Below are 22,265 nucleotides of genomic sequence, written 5' to 3'. Positions count from 1 at the left end.
GGTTCAATTACAAATCAAACACAAATAAGAAACAAGTCAATACTACTTGCATGGTCAGATGTGCGACTTGTTAAAAGCAATATATATTCAGTGTAGTCACTGTCAGGTGTGGTTTGTGCCACTTTGCTGATAAACAGCTAAAGCCACAGACTTTTCTGAAAGACTTCAGCTTATAAAACAAGTAGGTTCCTCATAGCTGTCATCACTCTGATCCACTGCAGCCTTCATTCACACACACACAAACACAGTAAGTGTCTTCTGTTACTCTTCAGCTAATCCTAAAATGTAAGTCTCATGTTTAATCTAAGAATACCAGAAAACAAGACATATTTTACTAAAGTACTATAGGAAAGTACAATTACAATTAATATCAGTATTATAACAAAATCTGTTAAGAATTAAGACTAAAATTGTTTACAGTGTTATATTAGATGTCAACTGTTTTACACACATGTGTAATGATAGGGTTATTACAAAAATGCATGCCATGTTTATAACTATTGAAATACTAAAAGATACTTATGAAATGCAACGAAAAATGTTTCAACTAGATGTCTTTCACAATGTCTTTATGTTTGTCATTTAATTTATTAGCAGCTTTGTTTTATAGGTCCTCCCTCATTGCTTTAAATGCTAAACCTCAGCTCTAATGACTAATATGTGAACACAGATTTATCAGATTTGTTTTTTTAGTACAGTACATTTTGATCTATTTCTAGAATTCACTTTGAGGTTTAAATCTTAGAATTTCGTGTGTTAATTCCATTTCCTTAGCACTTTCTATCTTTACTGTTTTTTTTTTGTTTGTTTTTCAATAGTGTAAAACGTTTGTCGAAATAATTTGAACCAGATTCCTTTTAGTTCCACTGTAATAACCCATAATTGCAGTATGCTATTTTGTGCCACTGTATAAAGTGCTACAGTCTTGTTATGCATTGTTACTGGATGTGTGTTTGTATTTGTGTGGTTTATAGGAGCACTTGTCGTCTTCAGGTTCCACTATATTAATAACTATTCCTATAGCGGTACAGGAAGACAGCACAGAGTTCTATATAATGGCAACAATTTTAAACCAAGCAAGTTCTAAATTGTATTCCACCACACTTCATACTGAACCCATATTTGTTCTATTGATGCATTATTGATGCTCTATAAAGCCATTTATAAAGGAGGGGTAAGGACAACTCAGCATAGGGAGCTATTACTCATGGAATTATTAATGCTTTATAAGGACTACTAATAAACATTTTATTAACCCTCCTTTATAAATGGCTTTGTAGATATTTATAGCTTGCTCTTAATAAATGATTAATAAAGTATTTATTAGTGGTCCTTATGAAGCATTAATAATGGAGCTAATAAGGAGCTTTATAAATATATACAACCTATTTGTTCATAGCTTGTATACTATGTACTCATAGCTTGTATACTATGTACTTTATTGGCCACAATTAACGTCAGCAAAATCACTGCATGTTGATTGGCCGAGCTTTCGTTCTGCTCAGATTTAATTTTGGTTTGTGTCACAAATCTCTAAAAGCTTTGTTGAGTTGCCTTGTTCTCTAAAAGAAAAAAAAGTTTTAAGGTAATTGTGAACAGTGTCATGTACAAGCTGCCTTTTATTAAAATCAATGTATTGATTGTTTTTAGATTGATTTTGAGCAGCTGGGCTTTACAGCTCATCATGTCAAGTTCCAGGAAAAAAATAAAAAAATAAATTTGATAGCACTTCCCCATTAACTCACAATTAAATGTCAGAACTATCAAATTTGTCTCTAAATATAGACCTAAGAGTAAGAGTAGCTGTTTGGAATGTGGAGTTTCACATACAAAAGCCAGTCAGATACCAGACATACCATCTGACACCAGGATATTAACATCTTTGATTCTGGATGACTCCAAGCGCTTCTGTAGAATTGTAACTGTACATATCAGTAAAATTAAAAGCTATGCAAACTTCCAAGTGATCTCTTCCTGCATGTTCATCACATAAATGTAAACGAGAACAGCCAGTCTCAAATGCTAAAGCAAATAACCTTAGGGTGGCCATGGAGGAGAATATGAATGAGTGCGCCCAGCAAGCTGGGCCCTGACGTCAGAATTATTCAACTGAGGTTAAAAAGTTACTCATATTTTCTTTCAGTCAGTCACAATTTTAAGGGTACATTATGGAGTAATTGTTATTTTGTTTTGCGCGGCACAGAAAGTGAATATTCGAACGAGCGGGAATTTGAAGGCAGAAATCCACATCGTGTTTTGATGTGATCCTAGTATTGTCTGTTATGAGGTCTGTAAACGGAAAGTTAAAGGAGAGTTTTTTTGAGCAGAAATCACAATGCCAGGGAGGGATTAAAAAAAAAAAAGAAGAAGAGTCTGCTTTTTTTATACTGTTTCAGGGATCTATGTTCTAATCCAAAGCTATCAACGGCCAGGTCCTGTTGTAGGTGAGTCCCGGGGTCTGGAAAGTAGGGGGATGATTTCAAAGAATACTATGGAGATTGAAAAGTCAAGTACCTGTTGCATTAACAATTAGAGGGGCATTTTAGCTTCTGTTGTGTATTGTTTGACTTAGACTGTTTTGTATCATTTTATTATAGCACTTTTTCTTTAAAACATTTTTTATAACATCACCCTATCAAATCTTTTTTAGTAATATTTCTTAATGTTTAACTGAAGTGCTATATTACAGTGCAAGACTGAATGATACAAACAGCAGGTACAAAGCTTTCAGCATTTTCAGCTTTCTTGTTTTATAGTGAATTGGTTATATTTTATCAGTTATTTTTTAAGGCTTATTTTGTATTAAACTTATTGTGTACCAATATACATTTTAAAAGTATTTATTCATTAGCAGTCAAATTGTCTCAATTTTTTTTAAATGTTTACACACTTTTATGTTGACAATTTCAGCCCTGAGTAAGGGTCTTTATTGTCTTTTTAGGAAATCTAAACATTACAAAAAAAAATAAAAAAATGTTATATTTTAAATGTTATTTCGAATGACCGATTCTTGTAAGGCAACCAGTATTTATTCTGTATGAGCGATTCTGCTCGCAGTCATGGAAGGCACATTATAACACAGTTTTATAGCTTTTAATTATAAATCAAACACAAAGAAGGGTTCTATTTTATTATTTCACAGTATTTTTTATTGTATGCTGTAATATTAACAATTTAATGCAGGAAACATTGAAAATAACTGCAATATATTTTTCACTGAGAATTTATATATTTTTTTCCCATTGTTTATATGGGGGAAAAATAGCATCCTCAAATGAGGCAAGCATTCATTTGCGTCTTCCATATGTCCCCATGTAAAGACTGGAAGAAAGGATTAATAAGTGGTGCCAAGATTATAAAATGCAGTGATATTTAGATCTGCCACTGTTAAGATCATCTAGAATATTGTGTTCAGTTCTGGTCACCTAGCTGCAAAAAGGATATTGCTGCTCTAGAAATACAAAGAAGAGTGACCAGGATTTAAGAGGCATGTCATATGCAGACAGGTTAAAAGAACTGAATCTATTCAGTCTTGAACAAGACTACGCGGCAATCTGATTCAAGCATTTAAAATTCTAAAACATATGACAATGTCGACCCAGTGGACTTTTTCGAATTGAAAAAAGAAACAAGGACCAGGGGTCACAAATGGAAATTAGATTAAGAGGCATTCAGAACACTTTTTTCTCACAGAGAATCGTGAGGGTCTGGAACCAACTCCCCAGTAATGTTGTTGAAGCTGACACCCTGGGATCCTTCAAGAAGCTGCTTGATGAGATTCTGGGATCAATAAGCTACTAACAACCAAACGAGCAAGATGGGCCAAATGGCCTCCTCTCGTTTGTAACCCTTCTTATGTTCTTATTAAAATAGCAGATCAATTTTCAGATGATCATAAAACCCTTGGCTGTCAACTTTGCCATCCAAATTTTAATTTTCTGATTTTCGGATTGCTTTGAATCTCTCTTAATCCGCACTTTAACATGGCCAGTAGACTAAGCTCTTGTTGTTTTTTCGCTCTTCTTACAAAACACAGCATGTGCTTGACACGTGTTATAATATATATTGCACATGTTTCATTTTTTTTCCAAGTTCCTTATCTCTGTGGTTGCTTACTCAAGGTTGGTCCAGTGACAAACAAATTGTTATTTGTGATCAAATATTGAAACTAATTCAAACTGTAATACTTTCCAAAATAGTTAACGATTAGCTTCTCTTGACAATACAAATTGGATAAGGAGAACCACAGTAAATCTGAAATCCAAAGACTTAGCATGAAGTACAAAACACTACACAACGCTAGTCTGAACCACAGTTACTGAATTCACCTTAAATTCAATTCTAATGAAATGCAGGCTGATAGCAGCTATAGAAACTTTAATATCACAATTCTATCAGAAGTGCTTCAGGTCGAAACTTTAGTGAGAGTCGGCTGTCTGGTATTATAACACATGAAACAACTCAATTGTAATTCCATTGAACACTGCATGCATTGACTTGAACACTTTTTTTACACAGCTTCCAGATGTTATTACCTGTAAGATTTTTACTGGAACGCAGGCAGCTCATTACACACAAAACCATTTTCCTGTCTCTAAAATTAAGTTAAATTATTCATCTTTCTTCAGCCCTGATGTGAAACTACTGGTAGCAGTTTTTAACCCTGTCATGCCCAGGCATTTTTTACTTTATTTCTGTAATTAGATTTTGTTTCTTGTACAGTCACTTTGGATAAAAGTGTCTGATAAATGACAAATTAAACACAATTTTTTTCCCTATCCGGTAACACTCATCGTATTGCATATGAAATATTCTGGCTTGTGAGACTGGATTGAATCACATATGATACAGAAATGGACACCGGACAGCTCGTTTGTACTGGTAGTTAGAAAGCCCCAAAAAACAGGTATTAATAGATTGTCTACTGGTCCTATCCCTCTGTTAACAGAGACTTACCAGGTGTTTTCCTGTTCTGAAATATCTACTGACGTTCCATTATAATCTCAAGCCTTCATATATGTTGCACAACCTTTCACTTTTACAGGACCTTTAGAAATAAAAAAAATCTGTTCAAAATCTGAACACTCAGTTGCAACACCGACTCTTCAATTAAAATTTGGGATTTTAAGACAGGAACTCTCAAGTAATGAATTAAATACAAAAAAAATAAATAAATAAATGGGGTGCCCAGGTTGTAACCAGCCCAGAAAAGGTTTGGTCCACCTACATTTTCTCAGATCTAACGGATGCAATTCAAAGTCACGCAATGCCAGTTTAAAAAGGTTTGATTTGATTTGATGTGGTTAAGGACTAGTCATAATTTCTTGACTTGCTGTACCAGTAGTGAATGGCATTGGTTTCCCACAGTGGGTATAAAACTATATGAGTAATCTGTACCAGTCATTACTATTATAACACTATTGCAATGCCCTGGGAACTAACATCGGGCACCCTTACAATGTCACTATATAAGTGTGTTATCACACGACAATGGCATTGTAACACGTTGTTACAATGTAATTACAGATATCAATAAACCTTATTTACAAAGCCATTTCCATTTAAATACTTGGTTATTACAAGTCATTCCTTGTACTACAATATATAGATATATTCTAGTGTTCAAAAGTTTGGAAGCAACAAATGTATTGTCCATGTTTCCTCACTCAGACATCTTACTTACTAATAACCTTGGTATTTCTGCATAGATAATCAGCTCCTATATATTTTAAGACATCTCACAGGTAGAATGGTTCCCCACTCTTTTTTTCTAGGAGTTCTGGGAAGCGGGAGTTTGTTGCCGGATAACTTCGCTCATTTTGATCCACTTGCTACCAATGCGGAATGATGTTTTCTCTTAATTTCATCCTGGTGACAGGATAGTGGCGAGACAGACTCAGAAGCCAGGAAAGCTGAAACGCATGCTTTAATAAGCAAAAATAACGCCAAAGCACAAACAAAAAGGAGCAAGGGCCAAAATAAAGGTTTAAACAAAACACAAAACGTAGGCTGGGCATTCACCTTCCCTACTTATAAAAAAACAAAAAACTGTTCAGGCTGGGCAGAGTCTTCACTGAACTTTTAAACAAAATATACAGAAACAACACAGATTCGCTCACCAAACTCCTCACGGAGCCCTGTGCCCTGGAATGTGGCTGCTCCCAGTCAGCACCAAAAGTCCTCAAAAGTAGATTTCTGGTTGAGGATTCCTGCATTGAATATTCTACCAGCCTTGGCAGTCGCCGCTCAGGAAAATCTTTTGGGTAAAATAGAGAACAAATGCTCCACCCAGTCATCCAGCAATTAATCATATTTAGGAAACCACTGAATCTGTGAGACGGATTAAGCTAATAATTGTATTAAGGCTAGTTTTTCAAAATACATTAAACCCCCAGATGTCACTATGGTTTCCTGAATACTAAATAAATAATCTGTTGTTATAAATTATGTTTGTATGTGTGTGTGTGTGTGTGTGTGTGTGTGTGTGTGTGTGTGTGTGTGTGTGTGTGTGTGTATATATATATATATATATATATATATATATATATATATATATATATATTTTCTTTTCTTTCTAACTCTGTTTTGATAGAAACTTAAACAGGGTGCCAGAAAAAGATAGAGACCTGATATCTTGAAATCAAACATTCGGATCCGTGTGACAGCACAAACTTTGCTTCACATTGTGGTTGGAAAGTGCTTACAGAGAAACCTAGATGTGCTATGTGAACCAACATGTAGGAGGGTTAAAAAAAAAAAAAAAAAAAAAAAACGGCCCCCGGTTTGATATTGAGCTCAGTCAGCACCAGCTGCGGTGCTTTGTGTTCAATGCAATTTCATATCACAGCATTGCAAGAGTTCTCTGCGTGTCATAGCACACCACCAGACTTTGTTGTTTTCATCTGTGTCCATCACACACCTGTTTCTGCTGCCTCCGATGAAGGATTGCTACGGATTTGTCTTCCTTGCCGGTGTGTGCGGCAATCGTGTAAGAACATCGGGAAAGGACATGGGCTGTTTGGGGGCTGTTCTGGGGTGTTTCTGATTTGTTATGTGTTGTTATTGCATTAGTTAGTGGTTTTAAATGTTTAGAATTCTAAACATTTGTTTTATATATCTGCTGTGTCTTTTCATCTGCCATTTCTCTCTGTATCCTTATTTTCTTTTTCTATTTTATTTTTCAATATTTTGTTTAATTTCTGTAAGTCGCTTTGGATAAAAGCGTCCGCTAAATGATAATAATAATAATAATAATAATAATAATAATAATAATAATAATAATAATTATTATTATTATTATTATTATTATGTCCCATACGTCTCTCTGATTCAGTCAGTAGTCCTGTGTAGAAAATAGATACATGTATTACCTATTATGTGTTACTCAGTGAATTTGTATTATTTTAGTGGTGTTCTGGCATCTTCAGATTTAGGACTACACCACTGGTCTAAATGGTTCTCTTTTTGAGTCCAAAGAAGCCTAGTGCTGAGCTTGTGAATTGCATTGTGTTGTAAACTACTGTCTACTAAGGGCTAAACTCTGAGACTCGTATTTTACAGGTGATTAAAACCAGATTTTAACATGGGCCTTTAACCCACTCTTCCAGCTCCACACCCAATAAACTCTCTGCTCTGTAGACCATGATTAACCAAGTCGATTTTTACCTATTTCCCTCCCCTCCCCCCCACCCCCCCTCCAGAGAATGACCACCCCAGAATATGACTATTACGAACTGACCTCTGATTACACTTCGGAGCACACATCTGACTACTCCAATATTCCCATCAAGTGTGAAGTTGAGGACCCCCAGAGCTTTGGCAGGGTCTTCCAGCCCTGCATCCTGGCTGTCGTCTTTGTCCTTGGAATGGTGGGCAACATCTTGGTCCTGATCACCTACACCGTCTACCGGAGATTAAAATCCATGACCGACGTCTTCCTCTTAAACCTGGCTCTGGCTGACCTGCTCCTGCTCCTCACACTTCCGTTCCGATCGGCAGACGCGATCCACGGCTGGCTCTTCGGAGACTGGCTGTGCAAGGCGGTGCGCACCCTTTACAGCGTCAACTACTACAGTGGCTTCCTGTTCCTCACCTGCATCAGCGTTGACAGGTATATCGCAATCGTCCTGGCCACCGTCGCTCACAAACTCAGATCGCAGACGATTTTCTACAGCAAGGTCAGCTCAGCCCTGGTGTGGTTGGTTTCCATAGCCATGAGTGTGCCGGAAATGGTTTGGAGCAAAGTGGTGAAGATAGATGACCTGCACTGTGAGATGATCCTGGACGTGGAAGACAAGCTCGTAAAAGCCGCCACCCAGTTCGCGCAGGTGACGGTTGGGTTCTGGCTCCCATTTGGCGTCATGCTCTTCTGCTATTCCGTCATCGCCAGGACCCTGTTAAAAGGAAGGACCTTCCAAAAGCACAAGGCCCTGAAGGTCATCGGCGTCCTGGTGCTTCTCTTTGTCCTCTTCCAGCTGCCGTACAGTGTCGTTCTGTTCCTGAAGACCACCGATTGGCTAGGGAGCAAGCAGATGAACTGTGCCGTCAGGGGAGCCAAGCACGTGGCAGAGGACGTGACCCGCAGCCTGGCGTTTATCCGCTGCTGCCTCAACCCGCTCCTCTATGGGTTCGTGGGGGTGAAGTTCCGTAACGACGTCCTGCTGCTCCTCAGGGATCTCAGGTGTCTGAGCCGGACCCAATACAGCTGTTCTGCCAGGAGCCCTCCAAGCAGCAGCAACAGGCTTTCATTCGTCTCCAACGGCAATACATCGTCGTCTTCCATGTTCTCTCTGTAGTTTTCAGCACTTTGTTGTGGGGCTGTGCTGATACTCACACTCGGAATTGCCTATCACAGGTCCATTCATTAATGTGTTGATTTCAAAACAAGAAAAGCCGTCCTTCCCTCATCTTTATAACTGAGTACCAAATGTTTGGTGACTGTGTATACAGTATATGTAGGGCTTCTGATCTGATTTTCAGTTTTACCTAATAAAAACCCATAAAACGCCCCTGATGCAAAACAAATTAAATCCGTGTACAGCCAATAAAAACTGGAAAAACACTGGAAATGGTTATTCAGTATTGACCACCCCTATCCTATTTAAAAAAAAAAAAAAAAAATCAAAGACAAACTACCTTTTCCAGTGCAGCTGGACAATGTCCCTCCTTCCTTCCTTGTTTCTATCATTAGTTCGTTCTGACTACTAAATACAACTACTGAGTGATTCCCACATTTCTATTGGAGACTCAGCTCGTGAGATTTAAAACGAGATTACAATTCGAAATCTTGTTCACTGGAATTTAAAACGATATTACAGTTAGATAGAGAGAATTTAAAACAGAATGTAAAAAAAATGCCTAGACACGCTCTAACCCTAGAAGAATATGCCCGTCACCAGAAGAATTTTTTGTTGCGGAAGACAGCACAGGAAAGAAGGTACAATTGAAGTGTGCAAGTACTGCCAGTTACTATACATATTGTGACAGTAAAAAAAAAAAAAAAAACGCCCAAGCATTTTGGAAAATAACTGAAAACAATAATTGCATATAGCAAAAAAATAAAAAATAAAAATAAAAAATTACGTAAAACTCGAAAATATAAAAAATAAGCACTGAAAAATGAAATGAAAAAAAATAGAAAAACAGAAGCCCTAGTTATATGTGTATTGTCTTGTTACGTGCATTTGTATAGGATAGGCATTCAAACTAAAAAAAACAATAAAAAACACAGTAGTGGACTGGAAATGACAGTTTACAAATAATCTATGTATACTTTTGAATGAAATTGTAAATATCAGACTTGATAGTATTTAGCAGCAACTGAGCTACGCTTTACTATTGTACAGAATAATTCAGAGGGTTTTAGAAACCAGAAAAATGTATTCTTCATGTAAGCTTAGAAGACTTTTTTTTTTTTTTTTTTTTTTTTAGCTAAATAGCTTAATTGCAGTGTAAGCAATCAATCCCAATGTCTGCCTATGCAAATTAATGCCTGTGTAGATTTCTATTTCTGTGTCAATAAAACTCACTTGCTGATCAGAAGAACTGACTGTGCGTGCAACATCAACCATTTTACTTGTAATATTTATTTTCACCACAAGAGGAAGCCCTTGGTGAATGCTTTCATGTTGCTTTAACTTTGACCTTTAATAACAGCTTTATATGAAAATGGTTTTCAAACAGTTTGGTTGTGTTTGTTTTTTTTTATTCCCTTATACTCCTGCCTTCTGTATATTTTCTTTTTCTCCATAGTACCTTGAATGCACCGTAGCAGACTGTGTGCCTTGTTGGCAGTCCAGTTTGTGTGTACTCCCAGCAGGCATTGTAGAGCACTGCATTTTACATTTCCTGTAAGTATAGAACAGTACACCACACGCTTTTTATTTTCAATGGCATGCACACTAATAATTATACCTATACCATAGCGTCTGTAGTTAAGAATCTATGTTTTTATACCCATTCTCCTACCTCATACAAGCACTAAAAACATTATCAATGTTATATACACATATTAGAATTAGAAATGTTCATCCTCTCTAGAGGGCGCCAGATTGCTCTCTGGTTTACCAGATGTATTGGTGAGAGCTCTATGGAGGGTGCAGGGGAATGAAGAACGCGTCACGTTTCTTAAACTGTACCACTTCCCTCCTAAACGTGTATTATGAGAAACTGGCACACCCTAGCAATTAACTCGACAGTCATTCATTACCAGATCCGTTTCTCGATCTATTTTCTGTCTTTGACGTGCATGAAATCACAATCAGATGGTGTCATTTTAACCCATTCAGTATTGAATTATTTTTAAGAATAAACCCCCTTATTGAGTATACTTGAAAACAGGACAGCATTTAAAAAAACAAAACATATATTTCTACACTTACTATAGTGTAGAAATATACCTCAACTACCCAGACTTTGACCTAGGAGTTACGTGTCGCTCCAATGTGATTTCCGACGGCACTACACGTTTTACCTGTCTCAGGTACCTTTCACAGCAGGACTACACTTACCAGAATGCACTGGGGTGTGAGTTGAAAAGTCGATACTGTCCCAAACTGTCTTATTGTACATGATCATATGGTACCCTGTGTTTTCTACAACATGTCTGTACATTTGAGACCTACAGTAAGTAGCTAATGAAATGAAAGAGCAAAACAGGTAGGATTTATATTACCTGCAATCGCTTTACCGTTAATGACTTTGGAGTAGAATTGTACTGTGTTATATTAAGTTGGCTATATCTTTAACACCAGCGAGAACATGAATATAAGGTATATTAAATGAGTCCTTGAAATTAAGCCTGTATAAAAATTATACAGTATATAAGATAAATCAATTATCAATCATATATTAATATCTACCATAGCGATACTTATATAGATATTATTTTAAGTATATATATATATAATATTATTACACATAGAAATATATAATACCTTTCCTATATATATATATATATATATATATATATATATATATATATATATATATAATAAATTATATATGTTTCCCCCCTTGTTTATTTTAAACATAAACTGTGGTGTAGATATATTATGCACTTGCGAAAAAGAATATATTTTCAGATAAAACATTTTGTTTCATATAATCTTTCTGTAATGTTTACACTTACAATCTAAATAAATACACTGTAGTCACACAATGACTATCATAATTACAGTGCAGCTTGGCATAGAGCAGTTTAGAGAAGTATATTACATCAGCAGCTACATCAAAGTGCTATTAAAAGTTACATTTCAAGAAAACTTTGCATATATGCAAATCGATTCTGATGTTGCCAAGTTACATAGTGGCATCCAAAGGGTAGCGTTTCAGAGGCTATGAATCAAGATGTAATGACAGATCCTGACAGCTTCACAAAAACCACATTTTGCAACCCTGCGCACTCTTCTGCCACAGCTGCTGTTTCAAAGCGAGGAAGAGACTCTTTTTGTTTCAGGCTCATAAAACAGAAAAGTCAGGTTTTATGATAAGCTCAGTTTGCCCACACTGGCAGGGTTCTTCTCTTAGGAGGCAAGGGAGCAGTTCAGTCTCCATGCAAATAATGCTGTGCTAAAGCACCTCCTTTCTTAACACTGTTAGCATGTTGTACATTTTGTTGTTACTAGTTTATAAACAATAGAACAAGGTAACCCGTCCTACTGTTTCAAGAGAGATTAGTTTGCTATTTACAGTTTGTAAACAGTTTAGTATATATGAGATATGTTATGAATTCTATATCTGTTTAAGATCCTGTTACTTACGTTTTGTGAAGCCATGCTGCTCTGCTTTGATCATTATTTAAAAGGCTCACAAACACTAATATATAGGGGTTAAAATAAAAATGGTTATGAAAGTTGACCATAGCTACTCACCTCAACCACTATTTTAATAGCAGGTTTGATCTGATGTATTTTTGTCCAGCAGTCATTTCTTGGTCATCACAGCAGCAACAGTCGACGTTTTATGATCTAATTACCCCCCAATTATAAGATCAGAGCCTTTAAAATAACCTGTGGTTGAATGGAATCTGGTTATCTTTATCTGCCCTTGCATGACCGTAGGCATTTTTACAAGATGCTGAAGCATGTTTTCCTGCGTTCCATTCCAGGGCCCTCCGACCTGCATGCTAAACTGTGTACAAAGCTTTCCACATTTTTCAGTGTCTGAGTCTCTGTCTTGGCACATCTGACATCTTTTTAAGAAGCCACTGGAATAACACCTCTTCTTTCATTCCAGACAAAGCTTTTACTTCTGTCAAGATGCCATCAGTACTGGGACTGCGCCATTCTAAAAAACAAAATAGACAAACAGGACCCAGTCACATTCACCCTCATTGAACAGTTACCAAAGGTCAAACATTTAGCTGGGTTCGATTCACACCAATTCCATTTCACAGCAGTGGTATTTATGTACACTCTATTTACCAGGAATCTGATTGATTAATATATATATATATATATATATATATATATATATATATATATATATATATATATATATATATATTAGACCCACTGGTGACCAAAATCATGAAATAGTACTTTCATGCAGCGCCACCTGGTGGTTCAGTGTTTATTTAGCTGCCAAGGTCCGAGTCAGGATCTTATTGCCTACTGTTCATTATGTCAAGAGACAGAATTAGCACTCCTCACTCGCCTACAGCGAGTAAATATTTCACAACACAGCTGTGTTTTCAGTCAGCTGGAGCATCAGCATTGGTTTTGGAAGCAGTCTAACCCAGCAGCAGGCTAGATCTGAGAGTCCTGAACCGAGATTCATGTCTGTCACCTCTCCAGGAGTTTGAAATAAGACACTTAGATGCCAAAATGGCAATTTAACTTGGAATTTCTGTGTTCTTGTGCCTTGATCCAACAGCCAAATTCACTAAGCTTTCCCTTACAAACCTCTGATGTATGACTCTTGCACTACACTAATTCATAAAGAATATAAATCTCTTGAGGGTGCTGTATAAATGAACTACACGATATTAAGACTACAGTAGGAATTGTAGTTTTACGAGTTATAAAACGAAAAACAAACATAGACGATGCTATTGACTCCATTTTTCACTGAGTTTTGCTGCAGTGCATGTTTGCTTTCTAAATAAATGAAAAAATAACATTGCATGTTAGAAGACAAGAATGCAGGCTCATATTCAAGCCGTTTCCTGCTGCAATGGTGTGTTATACAGTACCACAGAGACATTCATGTAAAAATGATTCATTTTTTGCAGGACACATAAGTGACAGGGCAAAACATGTTTTAACAGGAGTGTTGACAAAAATAATCTTATTAGCTAATACACGTCCTTCAGGATAGAGTGTGGTCTTCTAATAATGTACAATAGGTTATATATTTTCACACACTTTCCAAACTAGCATTTGCTTTACAATAACACAAGATGCAGGACCAGCCTTACATACTAATTTACAGTTCAATAGCTCAACTGTAGTGTTAACTCATGCATGAATGCCTGCCTTATACATGTGGATCAACATCATTTGTTACAAAGAAACATTGAATGAATACGGGTAATTAAATCAGAGGAGCTGCAGAAGATATTCAGTCAGAATTTGTTACCAATTAAAACGTTAAGCATTAATTTAACAACAGGCCTGAGGAAGTAGTGTAACCATTAACCTACCCACACATTGGCTCCACATTTTATGCTCTTGCTTACTGCTGTATTTATTTGCACTATAATATTATCAGGCCTGCTCTGCTTAGCTTTAACCCAGACTGAACAAGAACAATAGGCATGCTTCTGAAAAGGCATTATCAGGGTAAAGTGTTATCACTGGTGGATCACAGAGTGCCTTCCAGGAGGGGTTGATTTTACTGGCATCTATAGAAAGTTCTCTCCCCACCCTGCTATCTTACCTCTTGTTGCTTTAGCTGCTTCCCAGGGCACGTCTGTCATCAGTCCTGCTTCATCATCAGCTCCACGGCCTTCAAGGCAGAAACACAGCTGTCTTCAAACTCCCTCTTGCCAACACATACTGTGTCCTGTTCACCAGTTACACACCTCCATACTGCAACACAGCAACTCTATTTTGTTTAGACAACCCATTCCTCTAGAAAAAAAATGCATCAGAAAATCTAGAAATTGCATCAGAAAAGGGTTGGGGTTAGGGTTATATCGTGCAAAAAGATTTACACATTAAGTAACCTTAATAACATTGTAATTATGTGTTTAATAAGTAACTACTGTGCAAATGCACAATAATTAGAGACACAAAAAAATGTCTACATTTTTGGACAATTGAACTGTATGCATATTTGAATCTTTGCTCTTTTCTCTACAGTCTTTTACATGGCAATGTGAACACAATGTTTGAATAAAGCATGTTGTTGGTCTATTCAGCGGTGCTGGATGTGAACAACAGTGTCATTTAAATCATTAACAGAAAGTGGCTGTTTGAAAACCAGAATCTCTAACAAGGCGTGTGAGTCCTTGGAGTATAACTGAGTCTTTAAAAGTAAGCCAAATTCCAGGTTACAAAAGATCTTTTAAAAGGGTTACAAATTATGCAAACTGTGCCTTGTGGACATGGCATAGTCTATATTACACGTTATACTTTAGCCACGGGATCTACTTTCTAATATGTAGCCATGCTGGTAACTCCAGGCACACTGCCGCGCACCACATACGAAATGAAGATTTATGCTGTGTTTTAGTTCTAAAAATAGCTGGAAGGAAAGTGACCCATATCTATTAAGATTTTAGCCGGGGCAAGCAGCATGCAATACTATGCATTTACCATAGCTCTCCATGGTTTGCCGTGTTTATTAATATGCTTTATCATGGGCTTTGCAGTGCTTGTCTACACTTGACAATGCTTTCACTATGCTTTATTACACTTTGCTGTTCTATAAGAGTAACTGATTTTTATTTGTCATGCACCACCTCTGCAATGCCATGTTAAACAATGATATTTCTGACCTTTAAACAATCGACTACACTGGACTGAGTTGCATGGAACACTTTGCCTGGAATAACATGAGAAGCTGGAGGTGTTGATACACTACATATTAAAGAAAGTTAAGCCTGGGAGCTGATGGGCAATTGAGATTTCACAGACTGCCTGGGGTCTGTGCAGAAACATAAGAGCTGTAGAAACCTGCGAATGTGGGATAATGTTACAATTGCCTTACTGCAGAATTAAAGGGCTACTAGCCCCCAATAAACACACATCATAATCCCATAAGAAGTCTAATAAACTGAGTTTATTAAACCCATCCTACCCTAATCTGGTTCTCTGGGATGACACTGTCATGAAATTGAATGCAGTTTAAAATTCCTGTTAAAATATTCAGTACAAAAACTTTTGCGTGTAATTCCAAAGGCTTTAAAAAACAAAATGTTACCGTGCATTCACGTTCCTTGCTTTTACGCCCCCACTTACCACATTACAGTCTCACGCTTCCTGTGTCAGACAGAGATTTTAATTAAACTAATCAGGTAACCTGACCAAAATGTGTCAGTGTAGCAAGAAGCCATTATTGAAAGTATTTGTCTTCTTAAATTTGTTTCCTTAAGTTGTCCTTAGAATTTAGAAATTATTTCATTTCCCCCCAAAAATAATAAAAATTCTGTTGGCTCTGAACTTGTTAAATGCTTTATGTAGAAAATATGTGCATACAAACTGTGACACACAATTAGGGTCGCCACCTCTGCGGTACAAAAAAATGGCACCTCTGAACAGAAGGGGGTTGGTAAAACTTTAAACTTTAGAAATCCTCAATTCATCCAACAGAAAACATTGATAAGATTACTACTATAGTATTGACCATCAATTCATATTGTGAGTCTATTGCAGTAATATTGCATCCTGATTGCGCTAACCTGTGCTCAATTTATGCTACTGGCATTTAGTGTCCCAGGGAGACATATTAAATTCCTGGGAAAACCTTCCTCAAAACTGAGACAATCCAGGGAAAACAGAGACAGGTGGCACTCTACGCATGAGTTTTTCTGAACAGACTGATTTATGCTGGGGAGAGGCATGCCGATGTGTGAGAGCTTGAGAAGGAGCATAAATATTCTAAACATGATATTGGTCACTGAGCCAGGGTCAGCAGTTCAGAAAGGAAGTTCCTGGTCAGAAAAATAAATAAATCATTTAATGGTGCAATCTCCCTGGCAGGATTGCAGGCAGGCTCATATAGCGGATCCTGTGACACTGTCCCCAAAACAGAATCAAGCGATCTCCTACATGTGGAAAGGGGGTTCGGTTGTGCACGACAGCTTATTTGCTAAAAGCGCCTTAAAATTAAATTGCTGCTATTATACCTAGTATTTTTAATGCATCTAAAAAGTGTTGCAATTCATTTTTCTACCATAGCTTCAGAACCCCTGCTCCCTCTATTATTGCATACTTCAACTAGGCCATTCAATTTGTCCGCAAGTATACAAATGGCCCTCTCGTTGCTGGACAAAGTGTCCCACAATGTCCCACATCACACAGCTTAAAGGAGCTTACTGTTTTATGGTAAGCATCAATAAAACTGGTATTTTCATCATAGACTCACAAAAAGCATATTTTTAACTGTAATGCTTTACACGCAATGCACAGAACTAGTCCCCCTGAATTGTTTGAGGAAGCTGCTAAGTCTTTTCACAGGAGGCTATTGTCAATCTTCTTCCTTCCAGGCATTCTGTCTATTTTAATTGAAAGTGGAAATATGTGCATGCACTTTACCATAACCTTGTGTCTTTCTCTTAACCATGCCTTATAAAAGCTTCCCCTGGTAAATCTACACAGGAATTCTGCATTAAACTTAAACAATGAGATAAAACAATGAACAACATATAACAGAATCAATCACCTGGGTATCCTTAAAACAACGGCAAAAGCAATATCTAGACTGAAATATTTTTGCAATAAGGAAATGCAGATTGAATGTCAAGAGGAATGAGATATTGTATTTCATAATATGAAATGCTGATGCATGAATCACAGTGCTCTTCAATTTCCACTGCTCTACCTCATCAAAAACATCCTATTGATTTTATAGCATAGCCCCTCTAATGCAAAGCACTGTAAGAATGACAACAAAAGCAATAATAGGCCTCAACCCTGGCCTGGATGAGAAGAGGGAGTTGCTTAGCAACCTTGACCTCCCCGTCCTACAAATGTATAACATTGTGACATACTAATGGTATCACAATGGTATGAATCAAATCACAGTGGCTATCCATTGCAGGGTTTAATACGCTGGTAGAGTAAGTGCATTCCAGTGGTATTTTTAGTTACCAAGACAAACACAAGATGATTCTTGGTGGAAGCCTTAATAGCTTATCATGCGGTGAACATCTCTAAAATTAATTGGGTCATAATAACTCATTGGCTACTGATCTGGTGACAGAATATAACATAGTATTTACATCTGATCAAATGTGCTATATGCTTCCGCTCTGTTTAAATTGTCATTAATCAGTAAACTGCTAATATTTTGACAATAATGACACAAGTAAGCTGTTCTACCTGCACTGGACCACGAAACAATGGACGCTGCAAATCCTGGCAGAATGGAACGCTCTATTCTACAGTTAGTTTTATACTGGTTATCAATGTGAAATCCAGCTTTAGACAGAAGAAGGAGCTGGGCAAGAAAAGATTATCCCCCATCAAACCGGGTAACTATAAATGAACTCAAATATAATTTTACATTCAATTTAGTTTAAAAAAAAAAAAAAAAAATCATTACATTCCACGCTTATCCATAAGAACAGTCTATGTCGACCCTTGTATAATCGGTAAATCTAGAAATACAAAAAATAAATTCAATGGCATACATTACCAGTAAATGTCTTTCATGGAATGTATTGAGAACGATTTTGGGGTGAAAAGTGCATCATTGAATTTACTGAGCTTCCTTATTCATCTGAACGTCTCGCTTATTGTAAAGATCTACTAGAAGAATGCAGAAGCAGAGGGGGTAGTATAGGAGTATAGGAGGTGAGTGAAGAGGTAAAAGACCATAAAACACATGCAGAGACAGGAAAGCAGATATTCCTGATGAGCAAGAAGAAGTCACACAGCAGTGAGGGCACTGATCCAGGCACGGCTTCAAAACGCTGTGTGTGAACCCACAGCCAGAGGACTGAAATGAAAAGGATTCTGTGATAACAATTATTTTTCTGGAGTCTACACACTGTGGGGGCAGGAGCTATTATTTCAAAAGACAGAATCTAGTATGGTTAATACTGTGATATCGAGGACTTAATGTTACAACAATAGACCGTTGCCAAGGGATTGCCCCAGCACAAGAAAAATATAGCACAGCCCCACTCATAGATTATACTAGTACAGTATATAGAATGGAATGAACCACTGATTTATTGTCATCTCATTCCCTTAAAAACAAAGTGCTTTATTTGACATGGTTTAAAAGTTCAAGTTCAAAAACAACTCAGTTCCCCTGGTGCTGTACAGTTCCTAGATAGGGATCAGTTTCAGTTGAAAGGCAATCCCAAACAATTTCCTTTAGCTGTTCTAATGTATTCATTTCAAGATCACAAAGGCCGGAGAATGGCGGTGTCAAATACTGCTTCCCAACCCTTCTGCACACACAGACTGCACCCACGCGCGCACACACAAACACACACACGCGCACACACACCCACCCCACCACACGTCACTCGAGGTTGAAGCCTATTGTTGTTGAGTGACACCAGTCTTGTGACTTTGACATTCCCTCAAACACCAACAACCAGTCCAAAAAACCAGATGAGCAACAGTGCGAAATGACGTAATCATTATCAGCAAGAGACAGTAACATTGGCAGGATATATATGCATATATATACATATATACACACATATATACACACATATATATATATATGTGTGTGTGTGTGTGTGTGTGTGTGTAGAGAGAGAGAAAGAGAGAGAGAGAGAGAGAGAGAGAGAGAGAGAGAGAGAGAGAGAGAGAGAGAGAGGGTTAAAAACAGAAGTACCAATTCATCAGTTTTTTCTTTTTGCACTTTTAAAAAAAAAAAAAAAAAAAAAAGCATACTTTAGCAAAAACAGCAATATGATATGGATACACTGTCCGGGAAAGTGCAAAGTTATAAAAAAAATGTAGGACTAAATGTGTATCAATCAGTAATAATGAAATCACATGCTGTAACAGTGAATGTGTTATAAATCCCACCACGGTGCGGAACGGTATGTACAGAAGGCAGTGACAGTTTGCCTAGTCGCAAGGCGTAGGGTTAAACTGTAGAGAAAACTCAAGCGGGAGTGATAATAGGCGCCTTCCCCTTTTGAATTTGACACCTTGCCAGAGGGTTGGTGATGTAACACTGTGGAAGATGGAGGCTGGTCTTGAGCGTGAATAAATAAGCCGACAGTGGCAAACGATTGGATGGCCTTATTCAGTACATCCCAGCCCGCCGGCCAGTCGTGCAACCAAAACAGCGGCCCTCGCCCGTGTGTGCGCTCTGCTGTGTGCTAGCGAAGCGTCTCCAAAGGAGGAGTCTTTTTGCGTCAATCCCCTTTCTCTCTTAATTTTGGCATCAGGAAGTAGCTATGGGGAAGTCTAGGCAGGATTTTGAGTAAAGTCTGTGTATCGCACGAACAGGCGTTTCTGACGAAGGAGGTATTCAGCAGCACAGTAATACTAATAGTCGGAGAGGAGCTCGGTTCTGTTGAAGTTTCACTGTCCGGATACCAAGAAACCTTAAGCCGATAAAGGAAAAACCCCACACACTAATATAATACTTTCATTTATAACAGCACGTTAAAATCTACGTGTTTTTTTTTTTTTTTTTGTCCAGCTGTTTTTACTTTGGCTGTGTCAGGAAAAGTAAGACGCTAGCAAGTGGAGTGCACTCAGTCATTTGTTAAAACCCGGCTTTCAAAGGGATAAACCTGTTATACCTAAGCCGTCTGACGGGTCGTGTGTCAGGGATACAGCGAGACAGCAGTGCCACTGGATGCTATCCACAAAACGAAGGGTTACAAAAAGAAGGTGCTGAGCTATCCCGGTTTGAATGCCTTTGCAAGGGTTTTGCTCGTTTCTTTGCTGCAGGCACGGGTTCACGATACTGGGACGGGATTATGGAGAGAAAGAGGAGGAAGAATCGTTCGAGTTGAGGAGTAAGGAGGATCAAGCGACTTGTAACGGCAGGGTAGGTATAGCTGTTAAATATGTTGCATCATAGTTGGAATAATAATAATAATAATAATAATAATAATAATAATAATAATAATAATAATAATAATCCGTAGCCTGTGTGTTATTTTTCTGCTTGTACTTCTCGGTTCAGTTCCACTGGTGTTAGTGACACTGCGCACAGTACTGTACCTTTAGTTTCAGAGATGATTAAATACTTAATTAATAGGTCATAGATCCAAACCCTAGGTTATCTCGCAGGTCCATTCGTGTTCTGCATCCACAGTTTTATGATGAATAAAATATAATTCACAGAGAGCTGGATATTGCGACATTACAGGGGGCATTCTAGGTAACAGCTAACGTGCAGTAGTTTCCTATATATTCCTTTCCATTATGAATTTGCGGAAGAGCCGTGCATTCTCGGTTCTCTTTTTTTAAATGCTGTCTATTAAAACAGAATGTTAGAGAAGCATAATTTGTGTAAAGGTTGGAAGTTACACTGTTAAATTAATCTGTATAATTAAATAAGTTATTTGCGTTTACACTTCAGTTTTACAGAATATTTTAATGCTGTAACCTTATTGCCTACATTTTTATAACTGTACCTACAGTTGTTTTTTTTAAATATAGGTATAACTTCCTGCGGTTTCTGTGGAAGAGTAGTTACACACGCTTCTGCGAGACAGTGGCGGAACCGACACAGGGAAAGCATACGCTGGAAATGGGAAATAGCCACTAATGGTTAATGCCATTTTATTTCCCCTGGGGGACTTACTTGGATTTCAATTCCCTGACTTTTTGCTCACTGGCGAATCCAAGGTTTAGTTAAAAAAAAAAAAAAAAAAATTCTTAAAGGGGAAGTGCTCAGGAGAGCCACATGTAAACTGAATTGTTATGTTTTCACTTAGGGTTAGAAGCTCAAAGCTAGGGGGGATGGGGAATGTTGGAATTGTTTATTGTGTGTGTGTTTTCCATTCCCAAAAACCATTCTGCATATGACAATTTGGACTAAATAACTTTGGGTATCTGACAAATTCACACAGATGAAGCACAGTCCAGGTACCATGAACTCCTCCTATGAAAAAAGTCAAACTAACATTCTGAAACTGAATGCATCTGTGAAAGCTCTAGCCATTTTCACACCCACACCAATTGCAAAATATTTAGTATAGCAGTATTTGTTTCAGTTACATCAGAATTATTTTTTACCAGGGCAGGCATAGGATAGAACGGCCCAGAAAAACCTTTCCCAAATATTTTCTTATAACTGTCCCATTCCAGTAAATGTATTTTGTTCCAGTTAGGTCCTGTAGTCTTAACTAAACCCTCCATTGAACTCAATTTGCTTAATTAGAACTTTTTACATGTTTGCAGCTCTTGAACAGTTTCAGATTTCAAGTTAGCTATAACATATCAAGTAACTTGAACTCTGCAACCTTTTAGGATCTGAGAACAATTAAAAAGGTCTAATTAAGCAAAATATTAGTTCAATTAAGGGTCTAGTTAAGTAATTGAGAGCTCAGTTGGTCCACAGGACCAAGGTTGGGAAGACCTGCAGTAGCATTGTGTGTAAGGTCACATTAGGTTGTCCAAGAATAGTGTTTATTTCGCTTTGTGAAACCAGGCTCTGTAATTAGGAGA

The 22,265-nt window shown here is 37.4% G+C and overlaps 2 protein-coding genes across 5 annotated transcripts in view; both read left to right on the top strand.

Annotated features, from left to right (window-relative positions):
• The first annotated feature begins 217 nt into the window (after window positions 1–217).
• LOC121301972 (C-C chemokine receptor type 7-like) lies at window positions 218–9,501 on the top strand. 2 transcript variants are annotated; one of them, XM_041231721.1, is made up of 2 exons: window positions 218–247; window positions 7,701–9,501. In XM_041231721.1, exon 2 carries the CDS (start codon window positions 7,704–7,706, stop codon window positions 8,793–8,795), a length of 1,092 nt encoding a protein of 363 aa, XP_041087655.1. In that variant the 5' UTR covers window positions 218–247; window positions 7,701–7,703; the 3' UTR covers window positions 8,796–9,501. The 2 variants fall into 2 exon arrangements, with proteins under 2 accessions (XP_041087655.1, XP_041087653.1); XM_041231719.1 differs by lacking the exon at window positions 218–247 and adding an exon at window positions 6,898–6,988.
• Window positions 9,502–19,927: 10,426 nt separating this feature from the next.
• LOC121301804 (unconventional myosin-X-like) overlaps window positions 19,928–22,265 on the top strand; it is a 42,613-nt gene continuing 40,275 nt past the window's right edge. For 2 of the 3 annotated variants that reach the window (XM_041231415.1, XM_041231414.1), the window contains exon 1: window positions 19,929–20,637. In XM_041231415.1, coding sequence (XP_041087349.1) covers window positions 20,500–20,637 — 138 coding nt within the window. In that variant the 5' untranslated portion in view covers window positions 19,929–20,499. Of the gene's footprint in view, window positions 20,638–22,265 lie in introns of all 3 variants that reach the window. The other variant, XM_041231416.1, reaches the window with a different exon arrangement.

Source organism: Polyodon spathula, chromosome 28 (assembly GCF_017654505.1).
Source record: "Polyodon spathula isolate WHYD16114869_AA chromosome 28, ASM1765450v1, whole genome shotgun sequence".
Classification (NCBI taxonomy): domain Eukaryota; kingdom Metazoa; phylum Chordata; class Actinopteri; order Acipenseriformes; family Polyodontidae; genus Polyodon; species Polyodon spathula.
Note: the sequence above shows the minus strand (reverse complement) of the source record. Positions and strands in the feature narration are given on the sequence as shown.

Excerpts from the sequence above, each read along its gene's own strand:
- LOC121301972 (XM_041231719.1), top strand. The coding sequence starts at position 6,938 with ATGAAGGATTGCTACGGATTTGTCTTCCTTGCCGGTGTGTGCGGCAAT. Across the intron at positions 6,989-7,700 it reads CCGGTGTGTGCGGCAATCGT|AGAATGACCACCCCAGAATA; the intron begins GTAAGAACATCG and ends CCCCCCCTCCAG.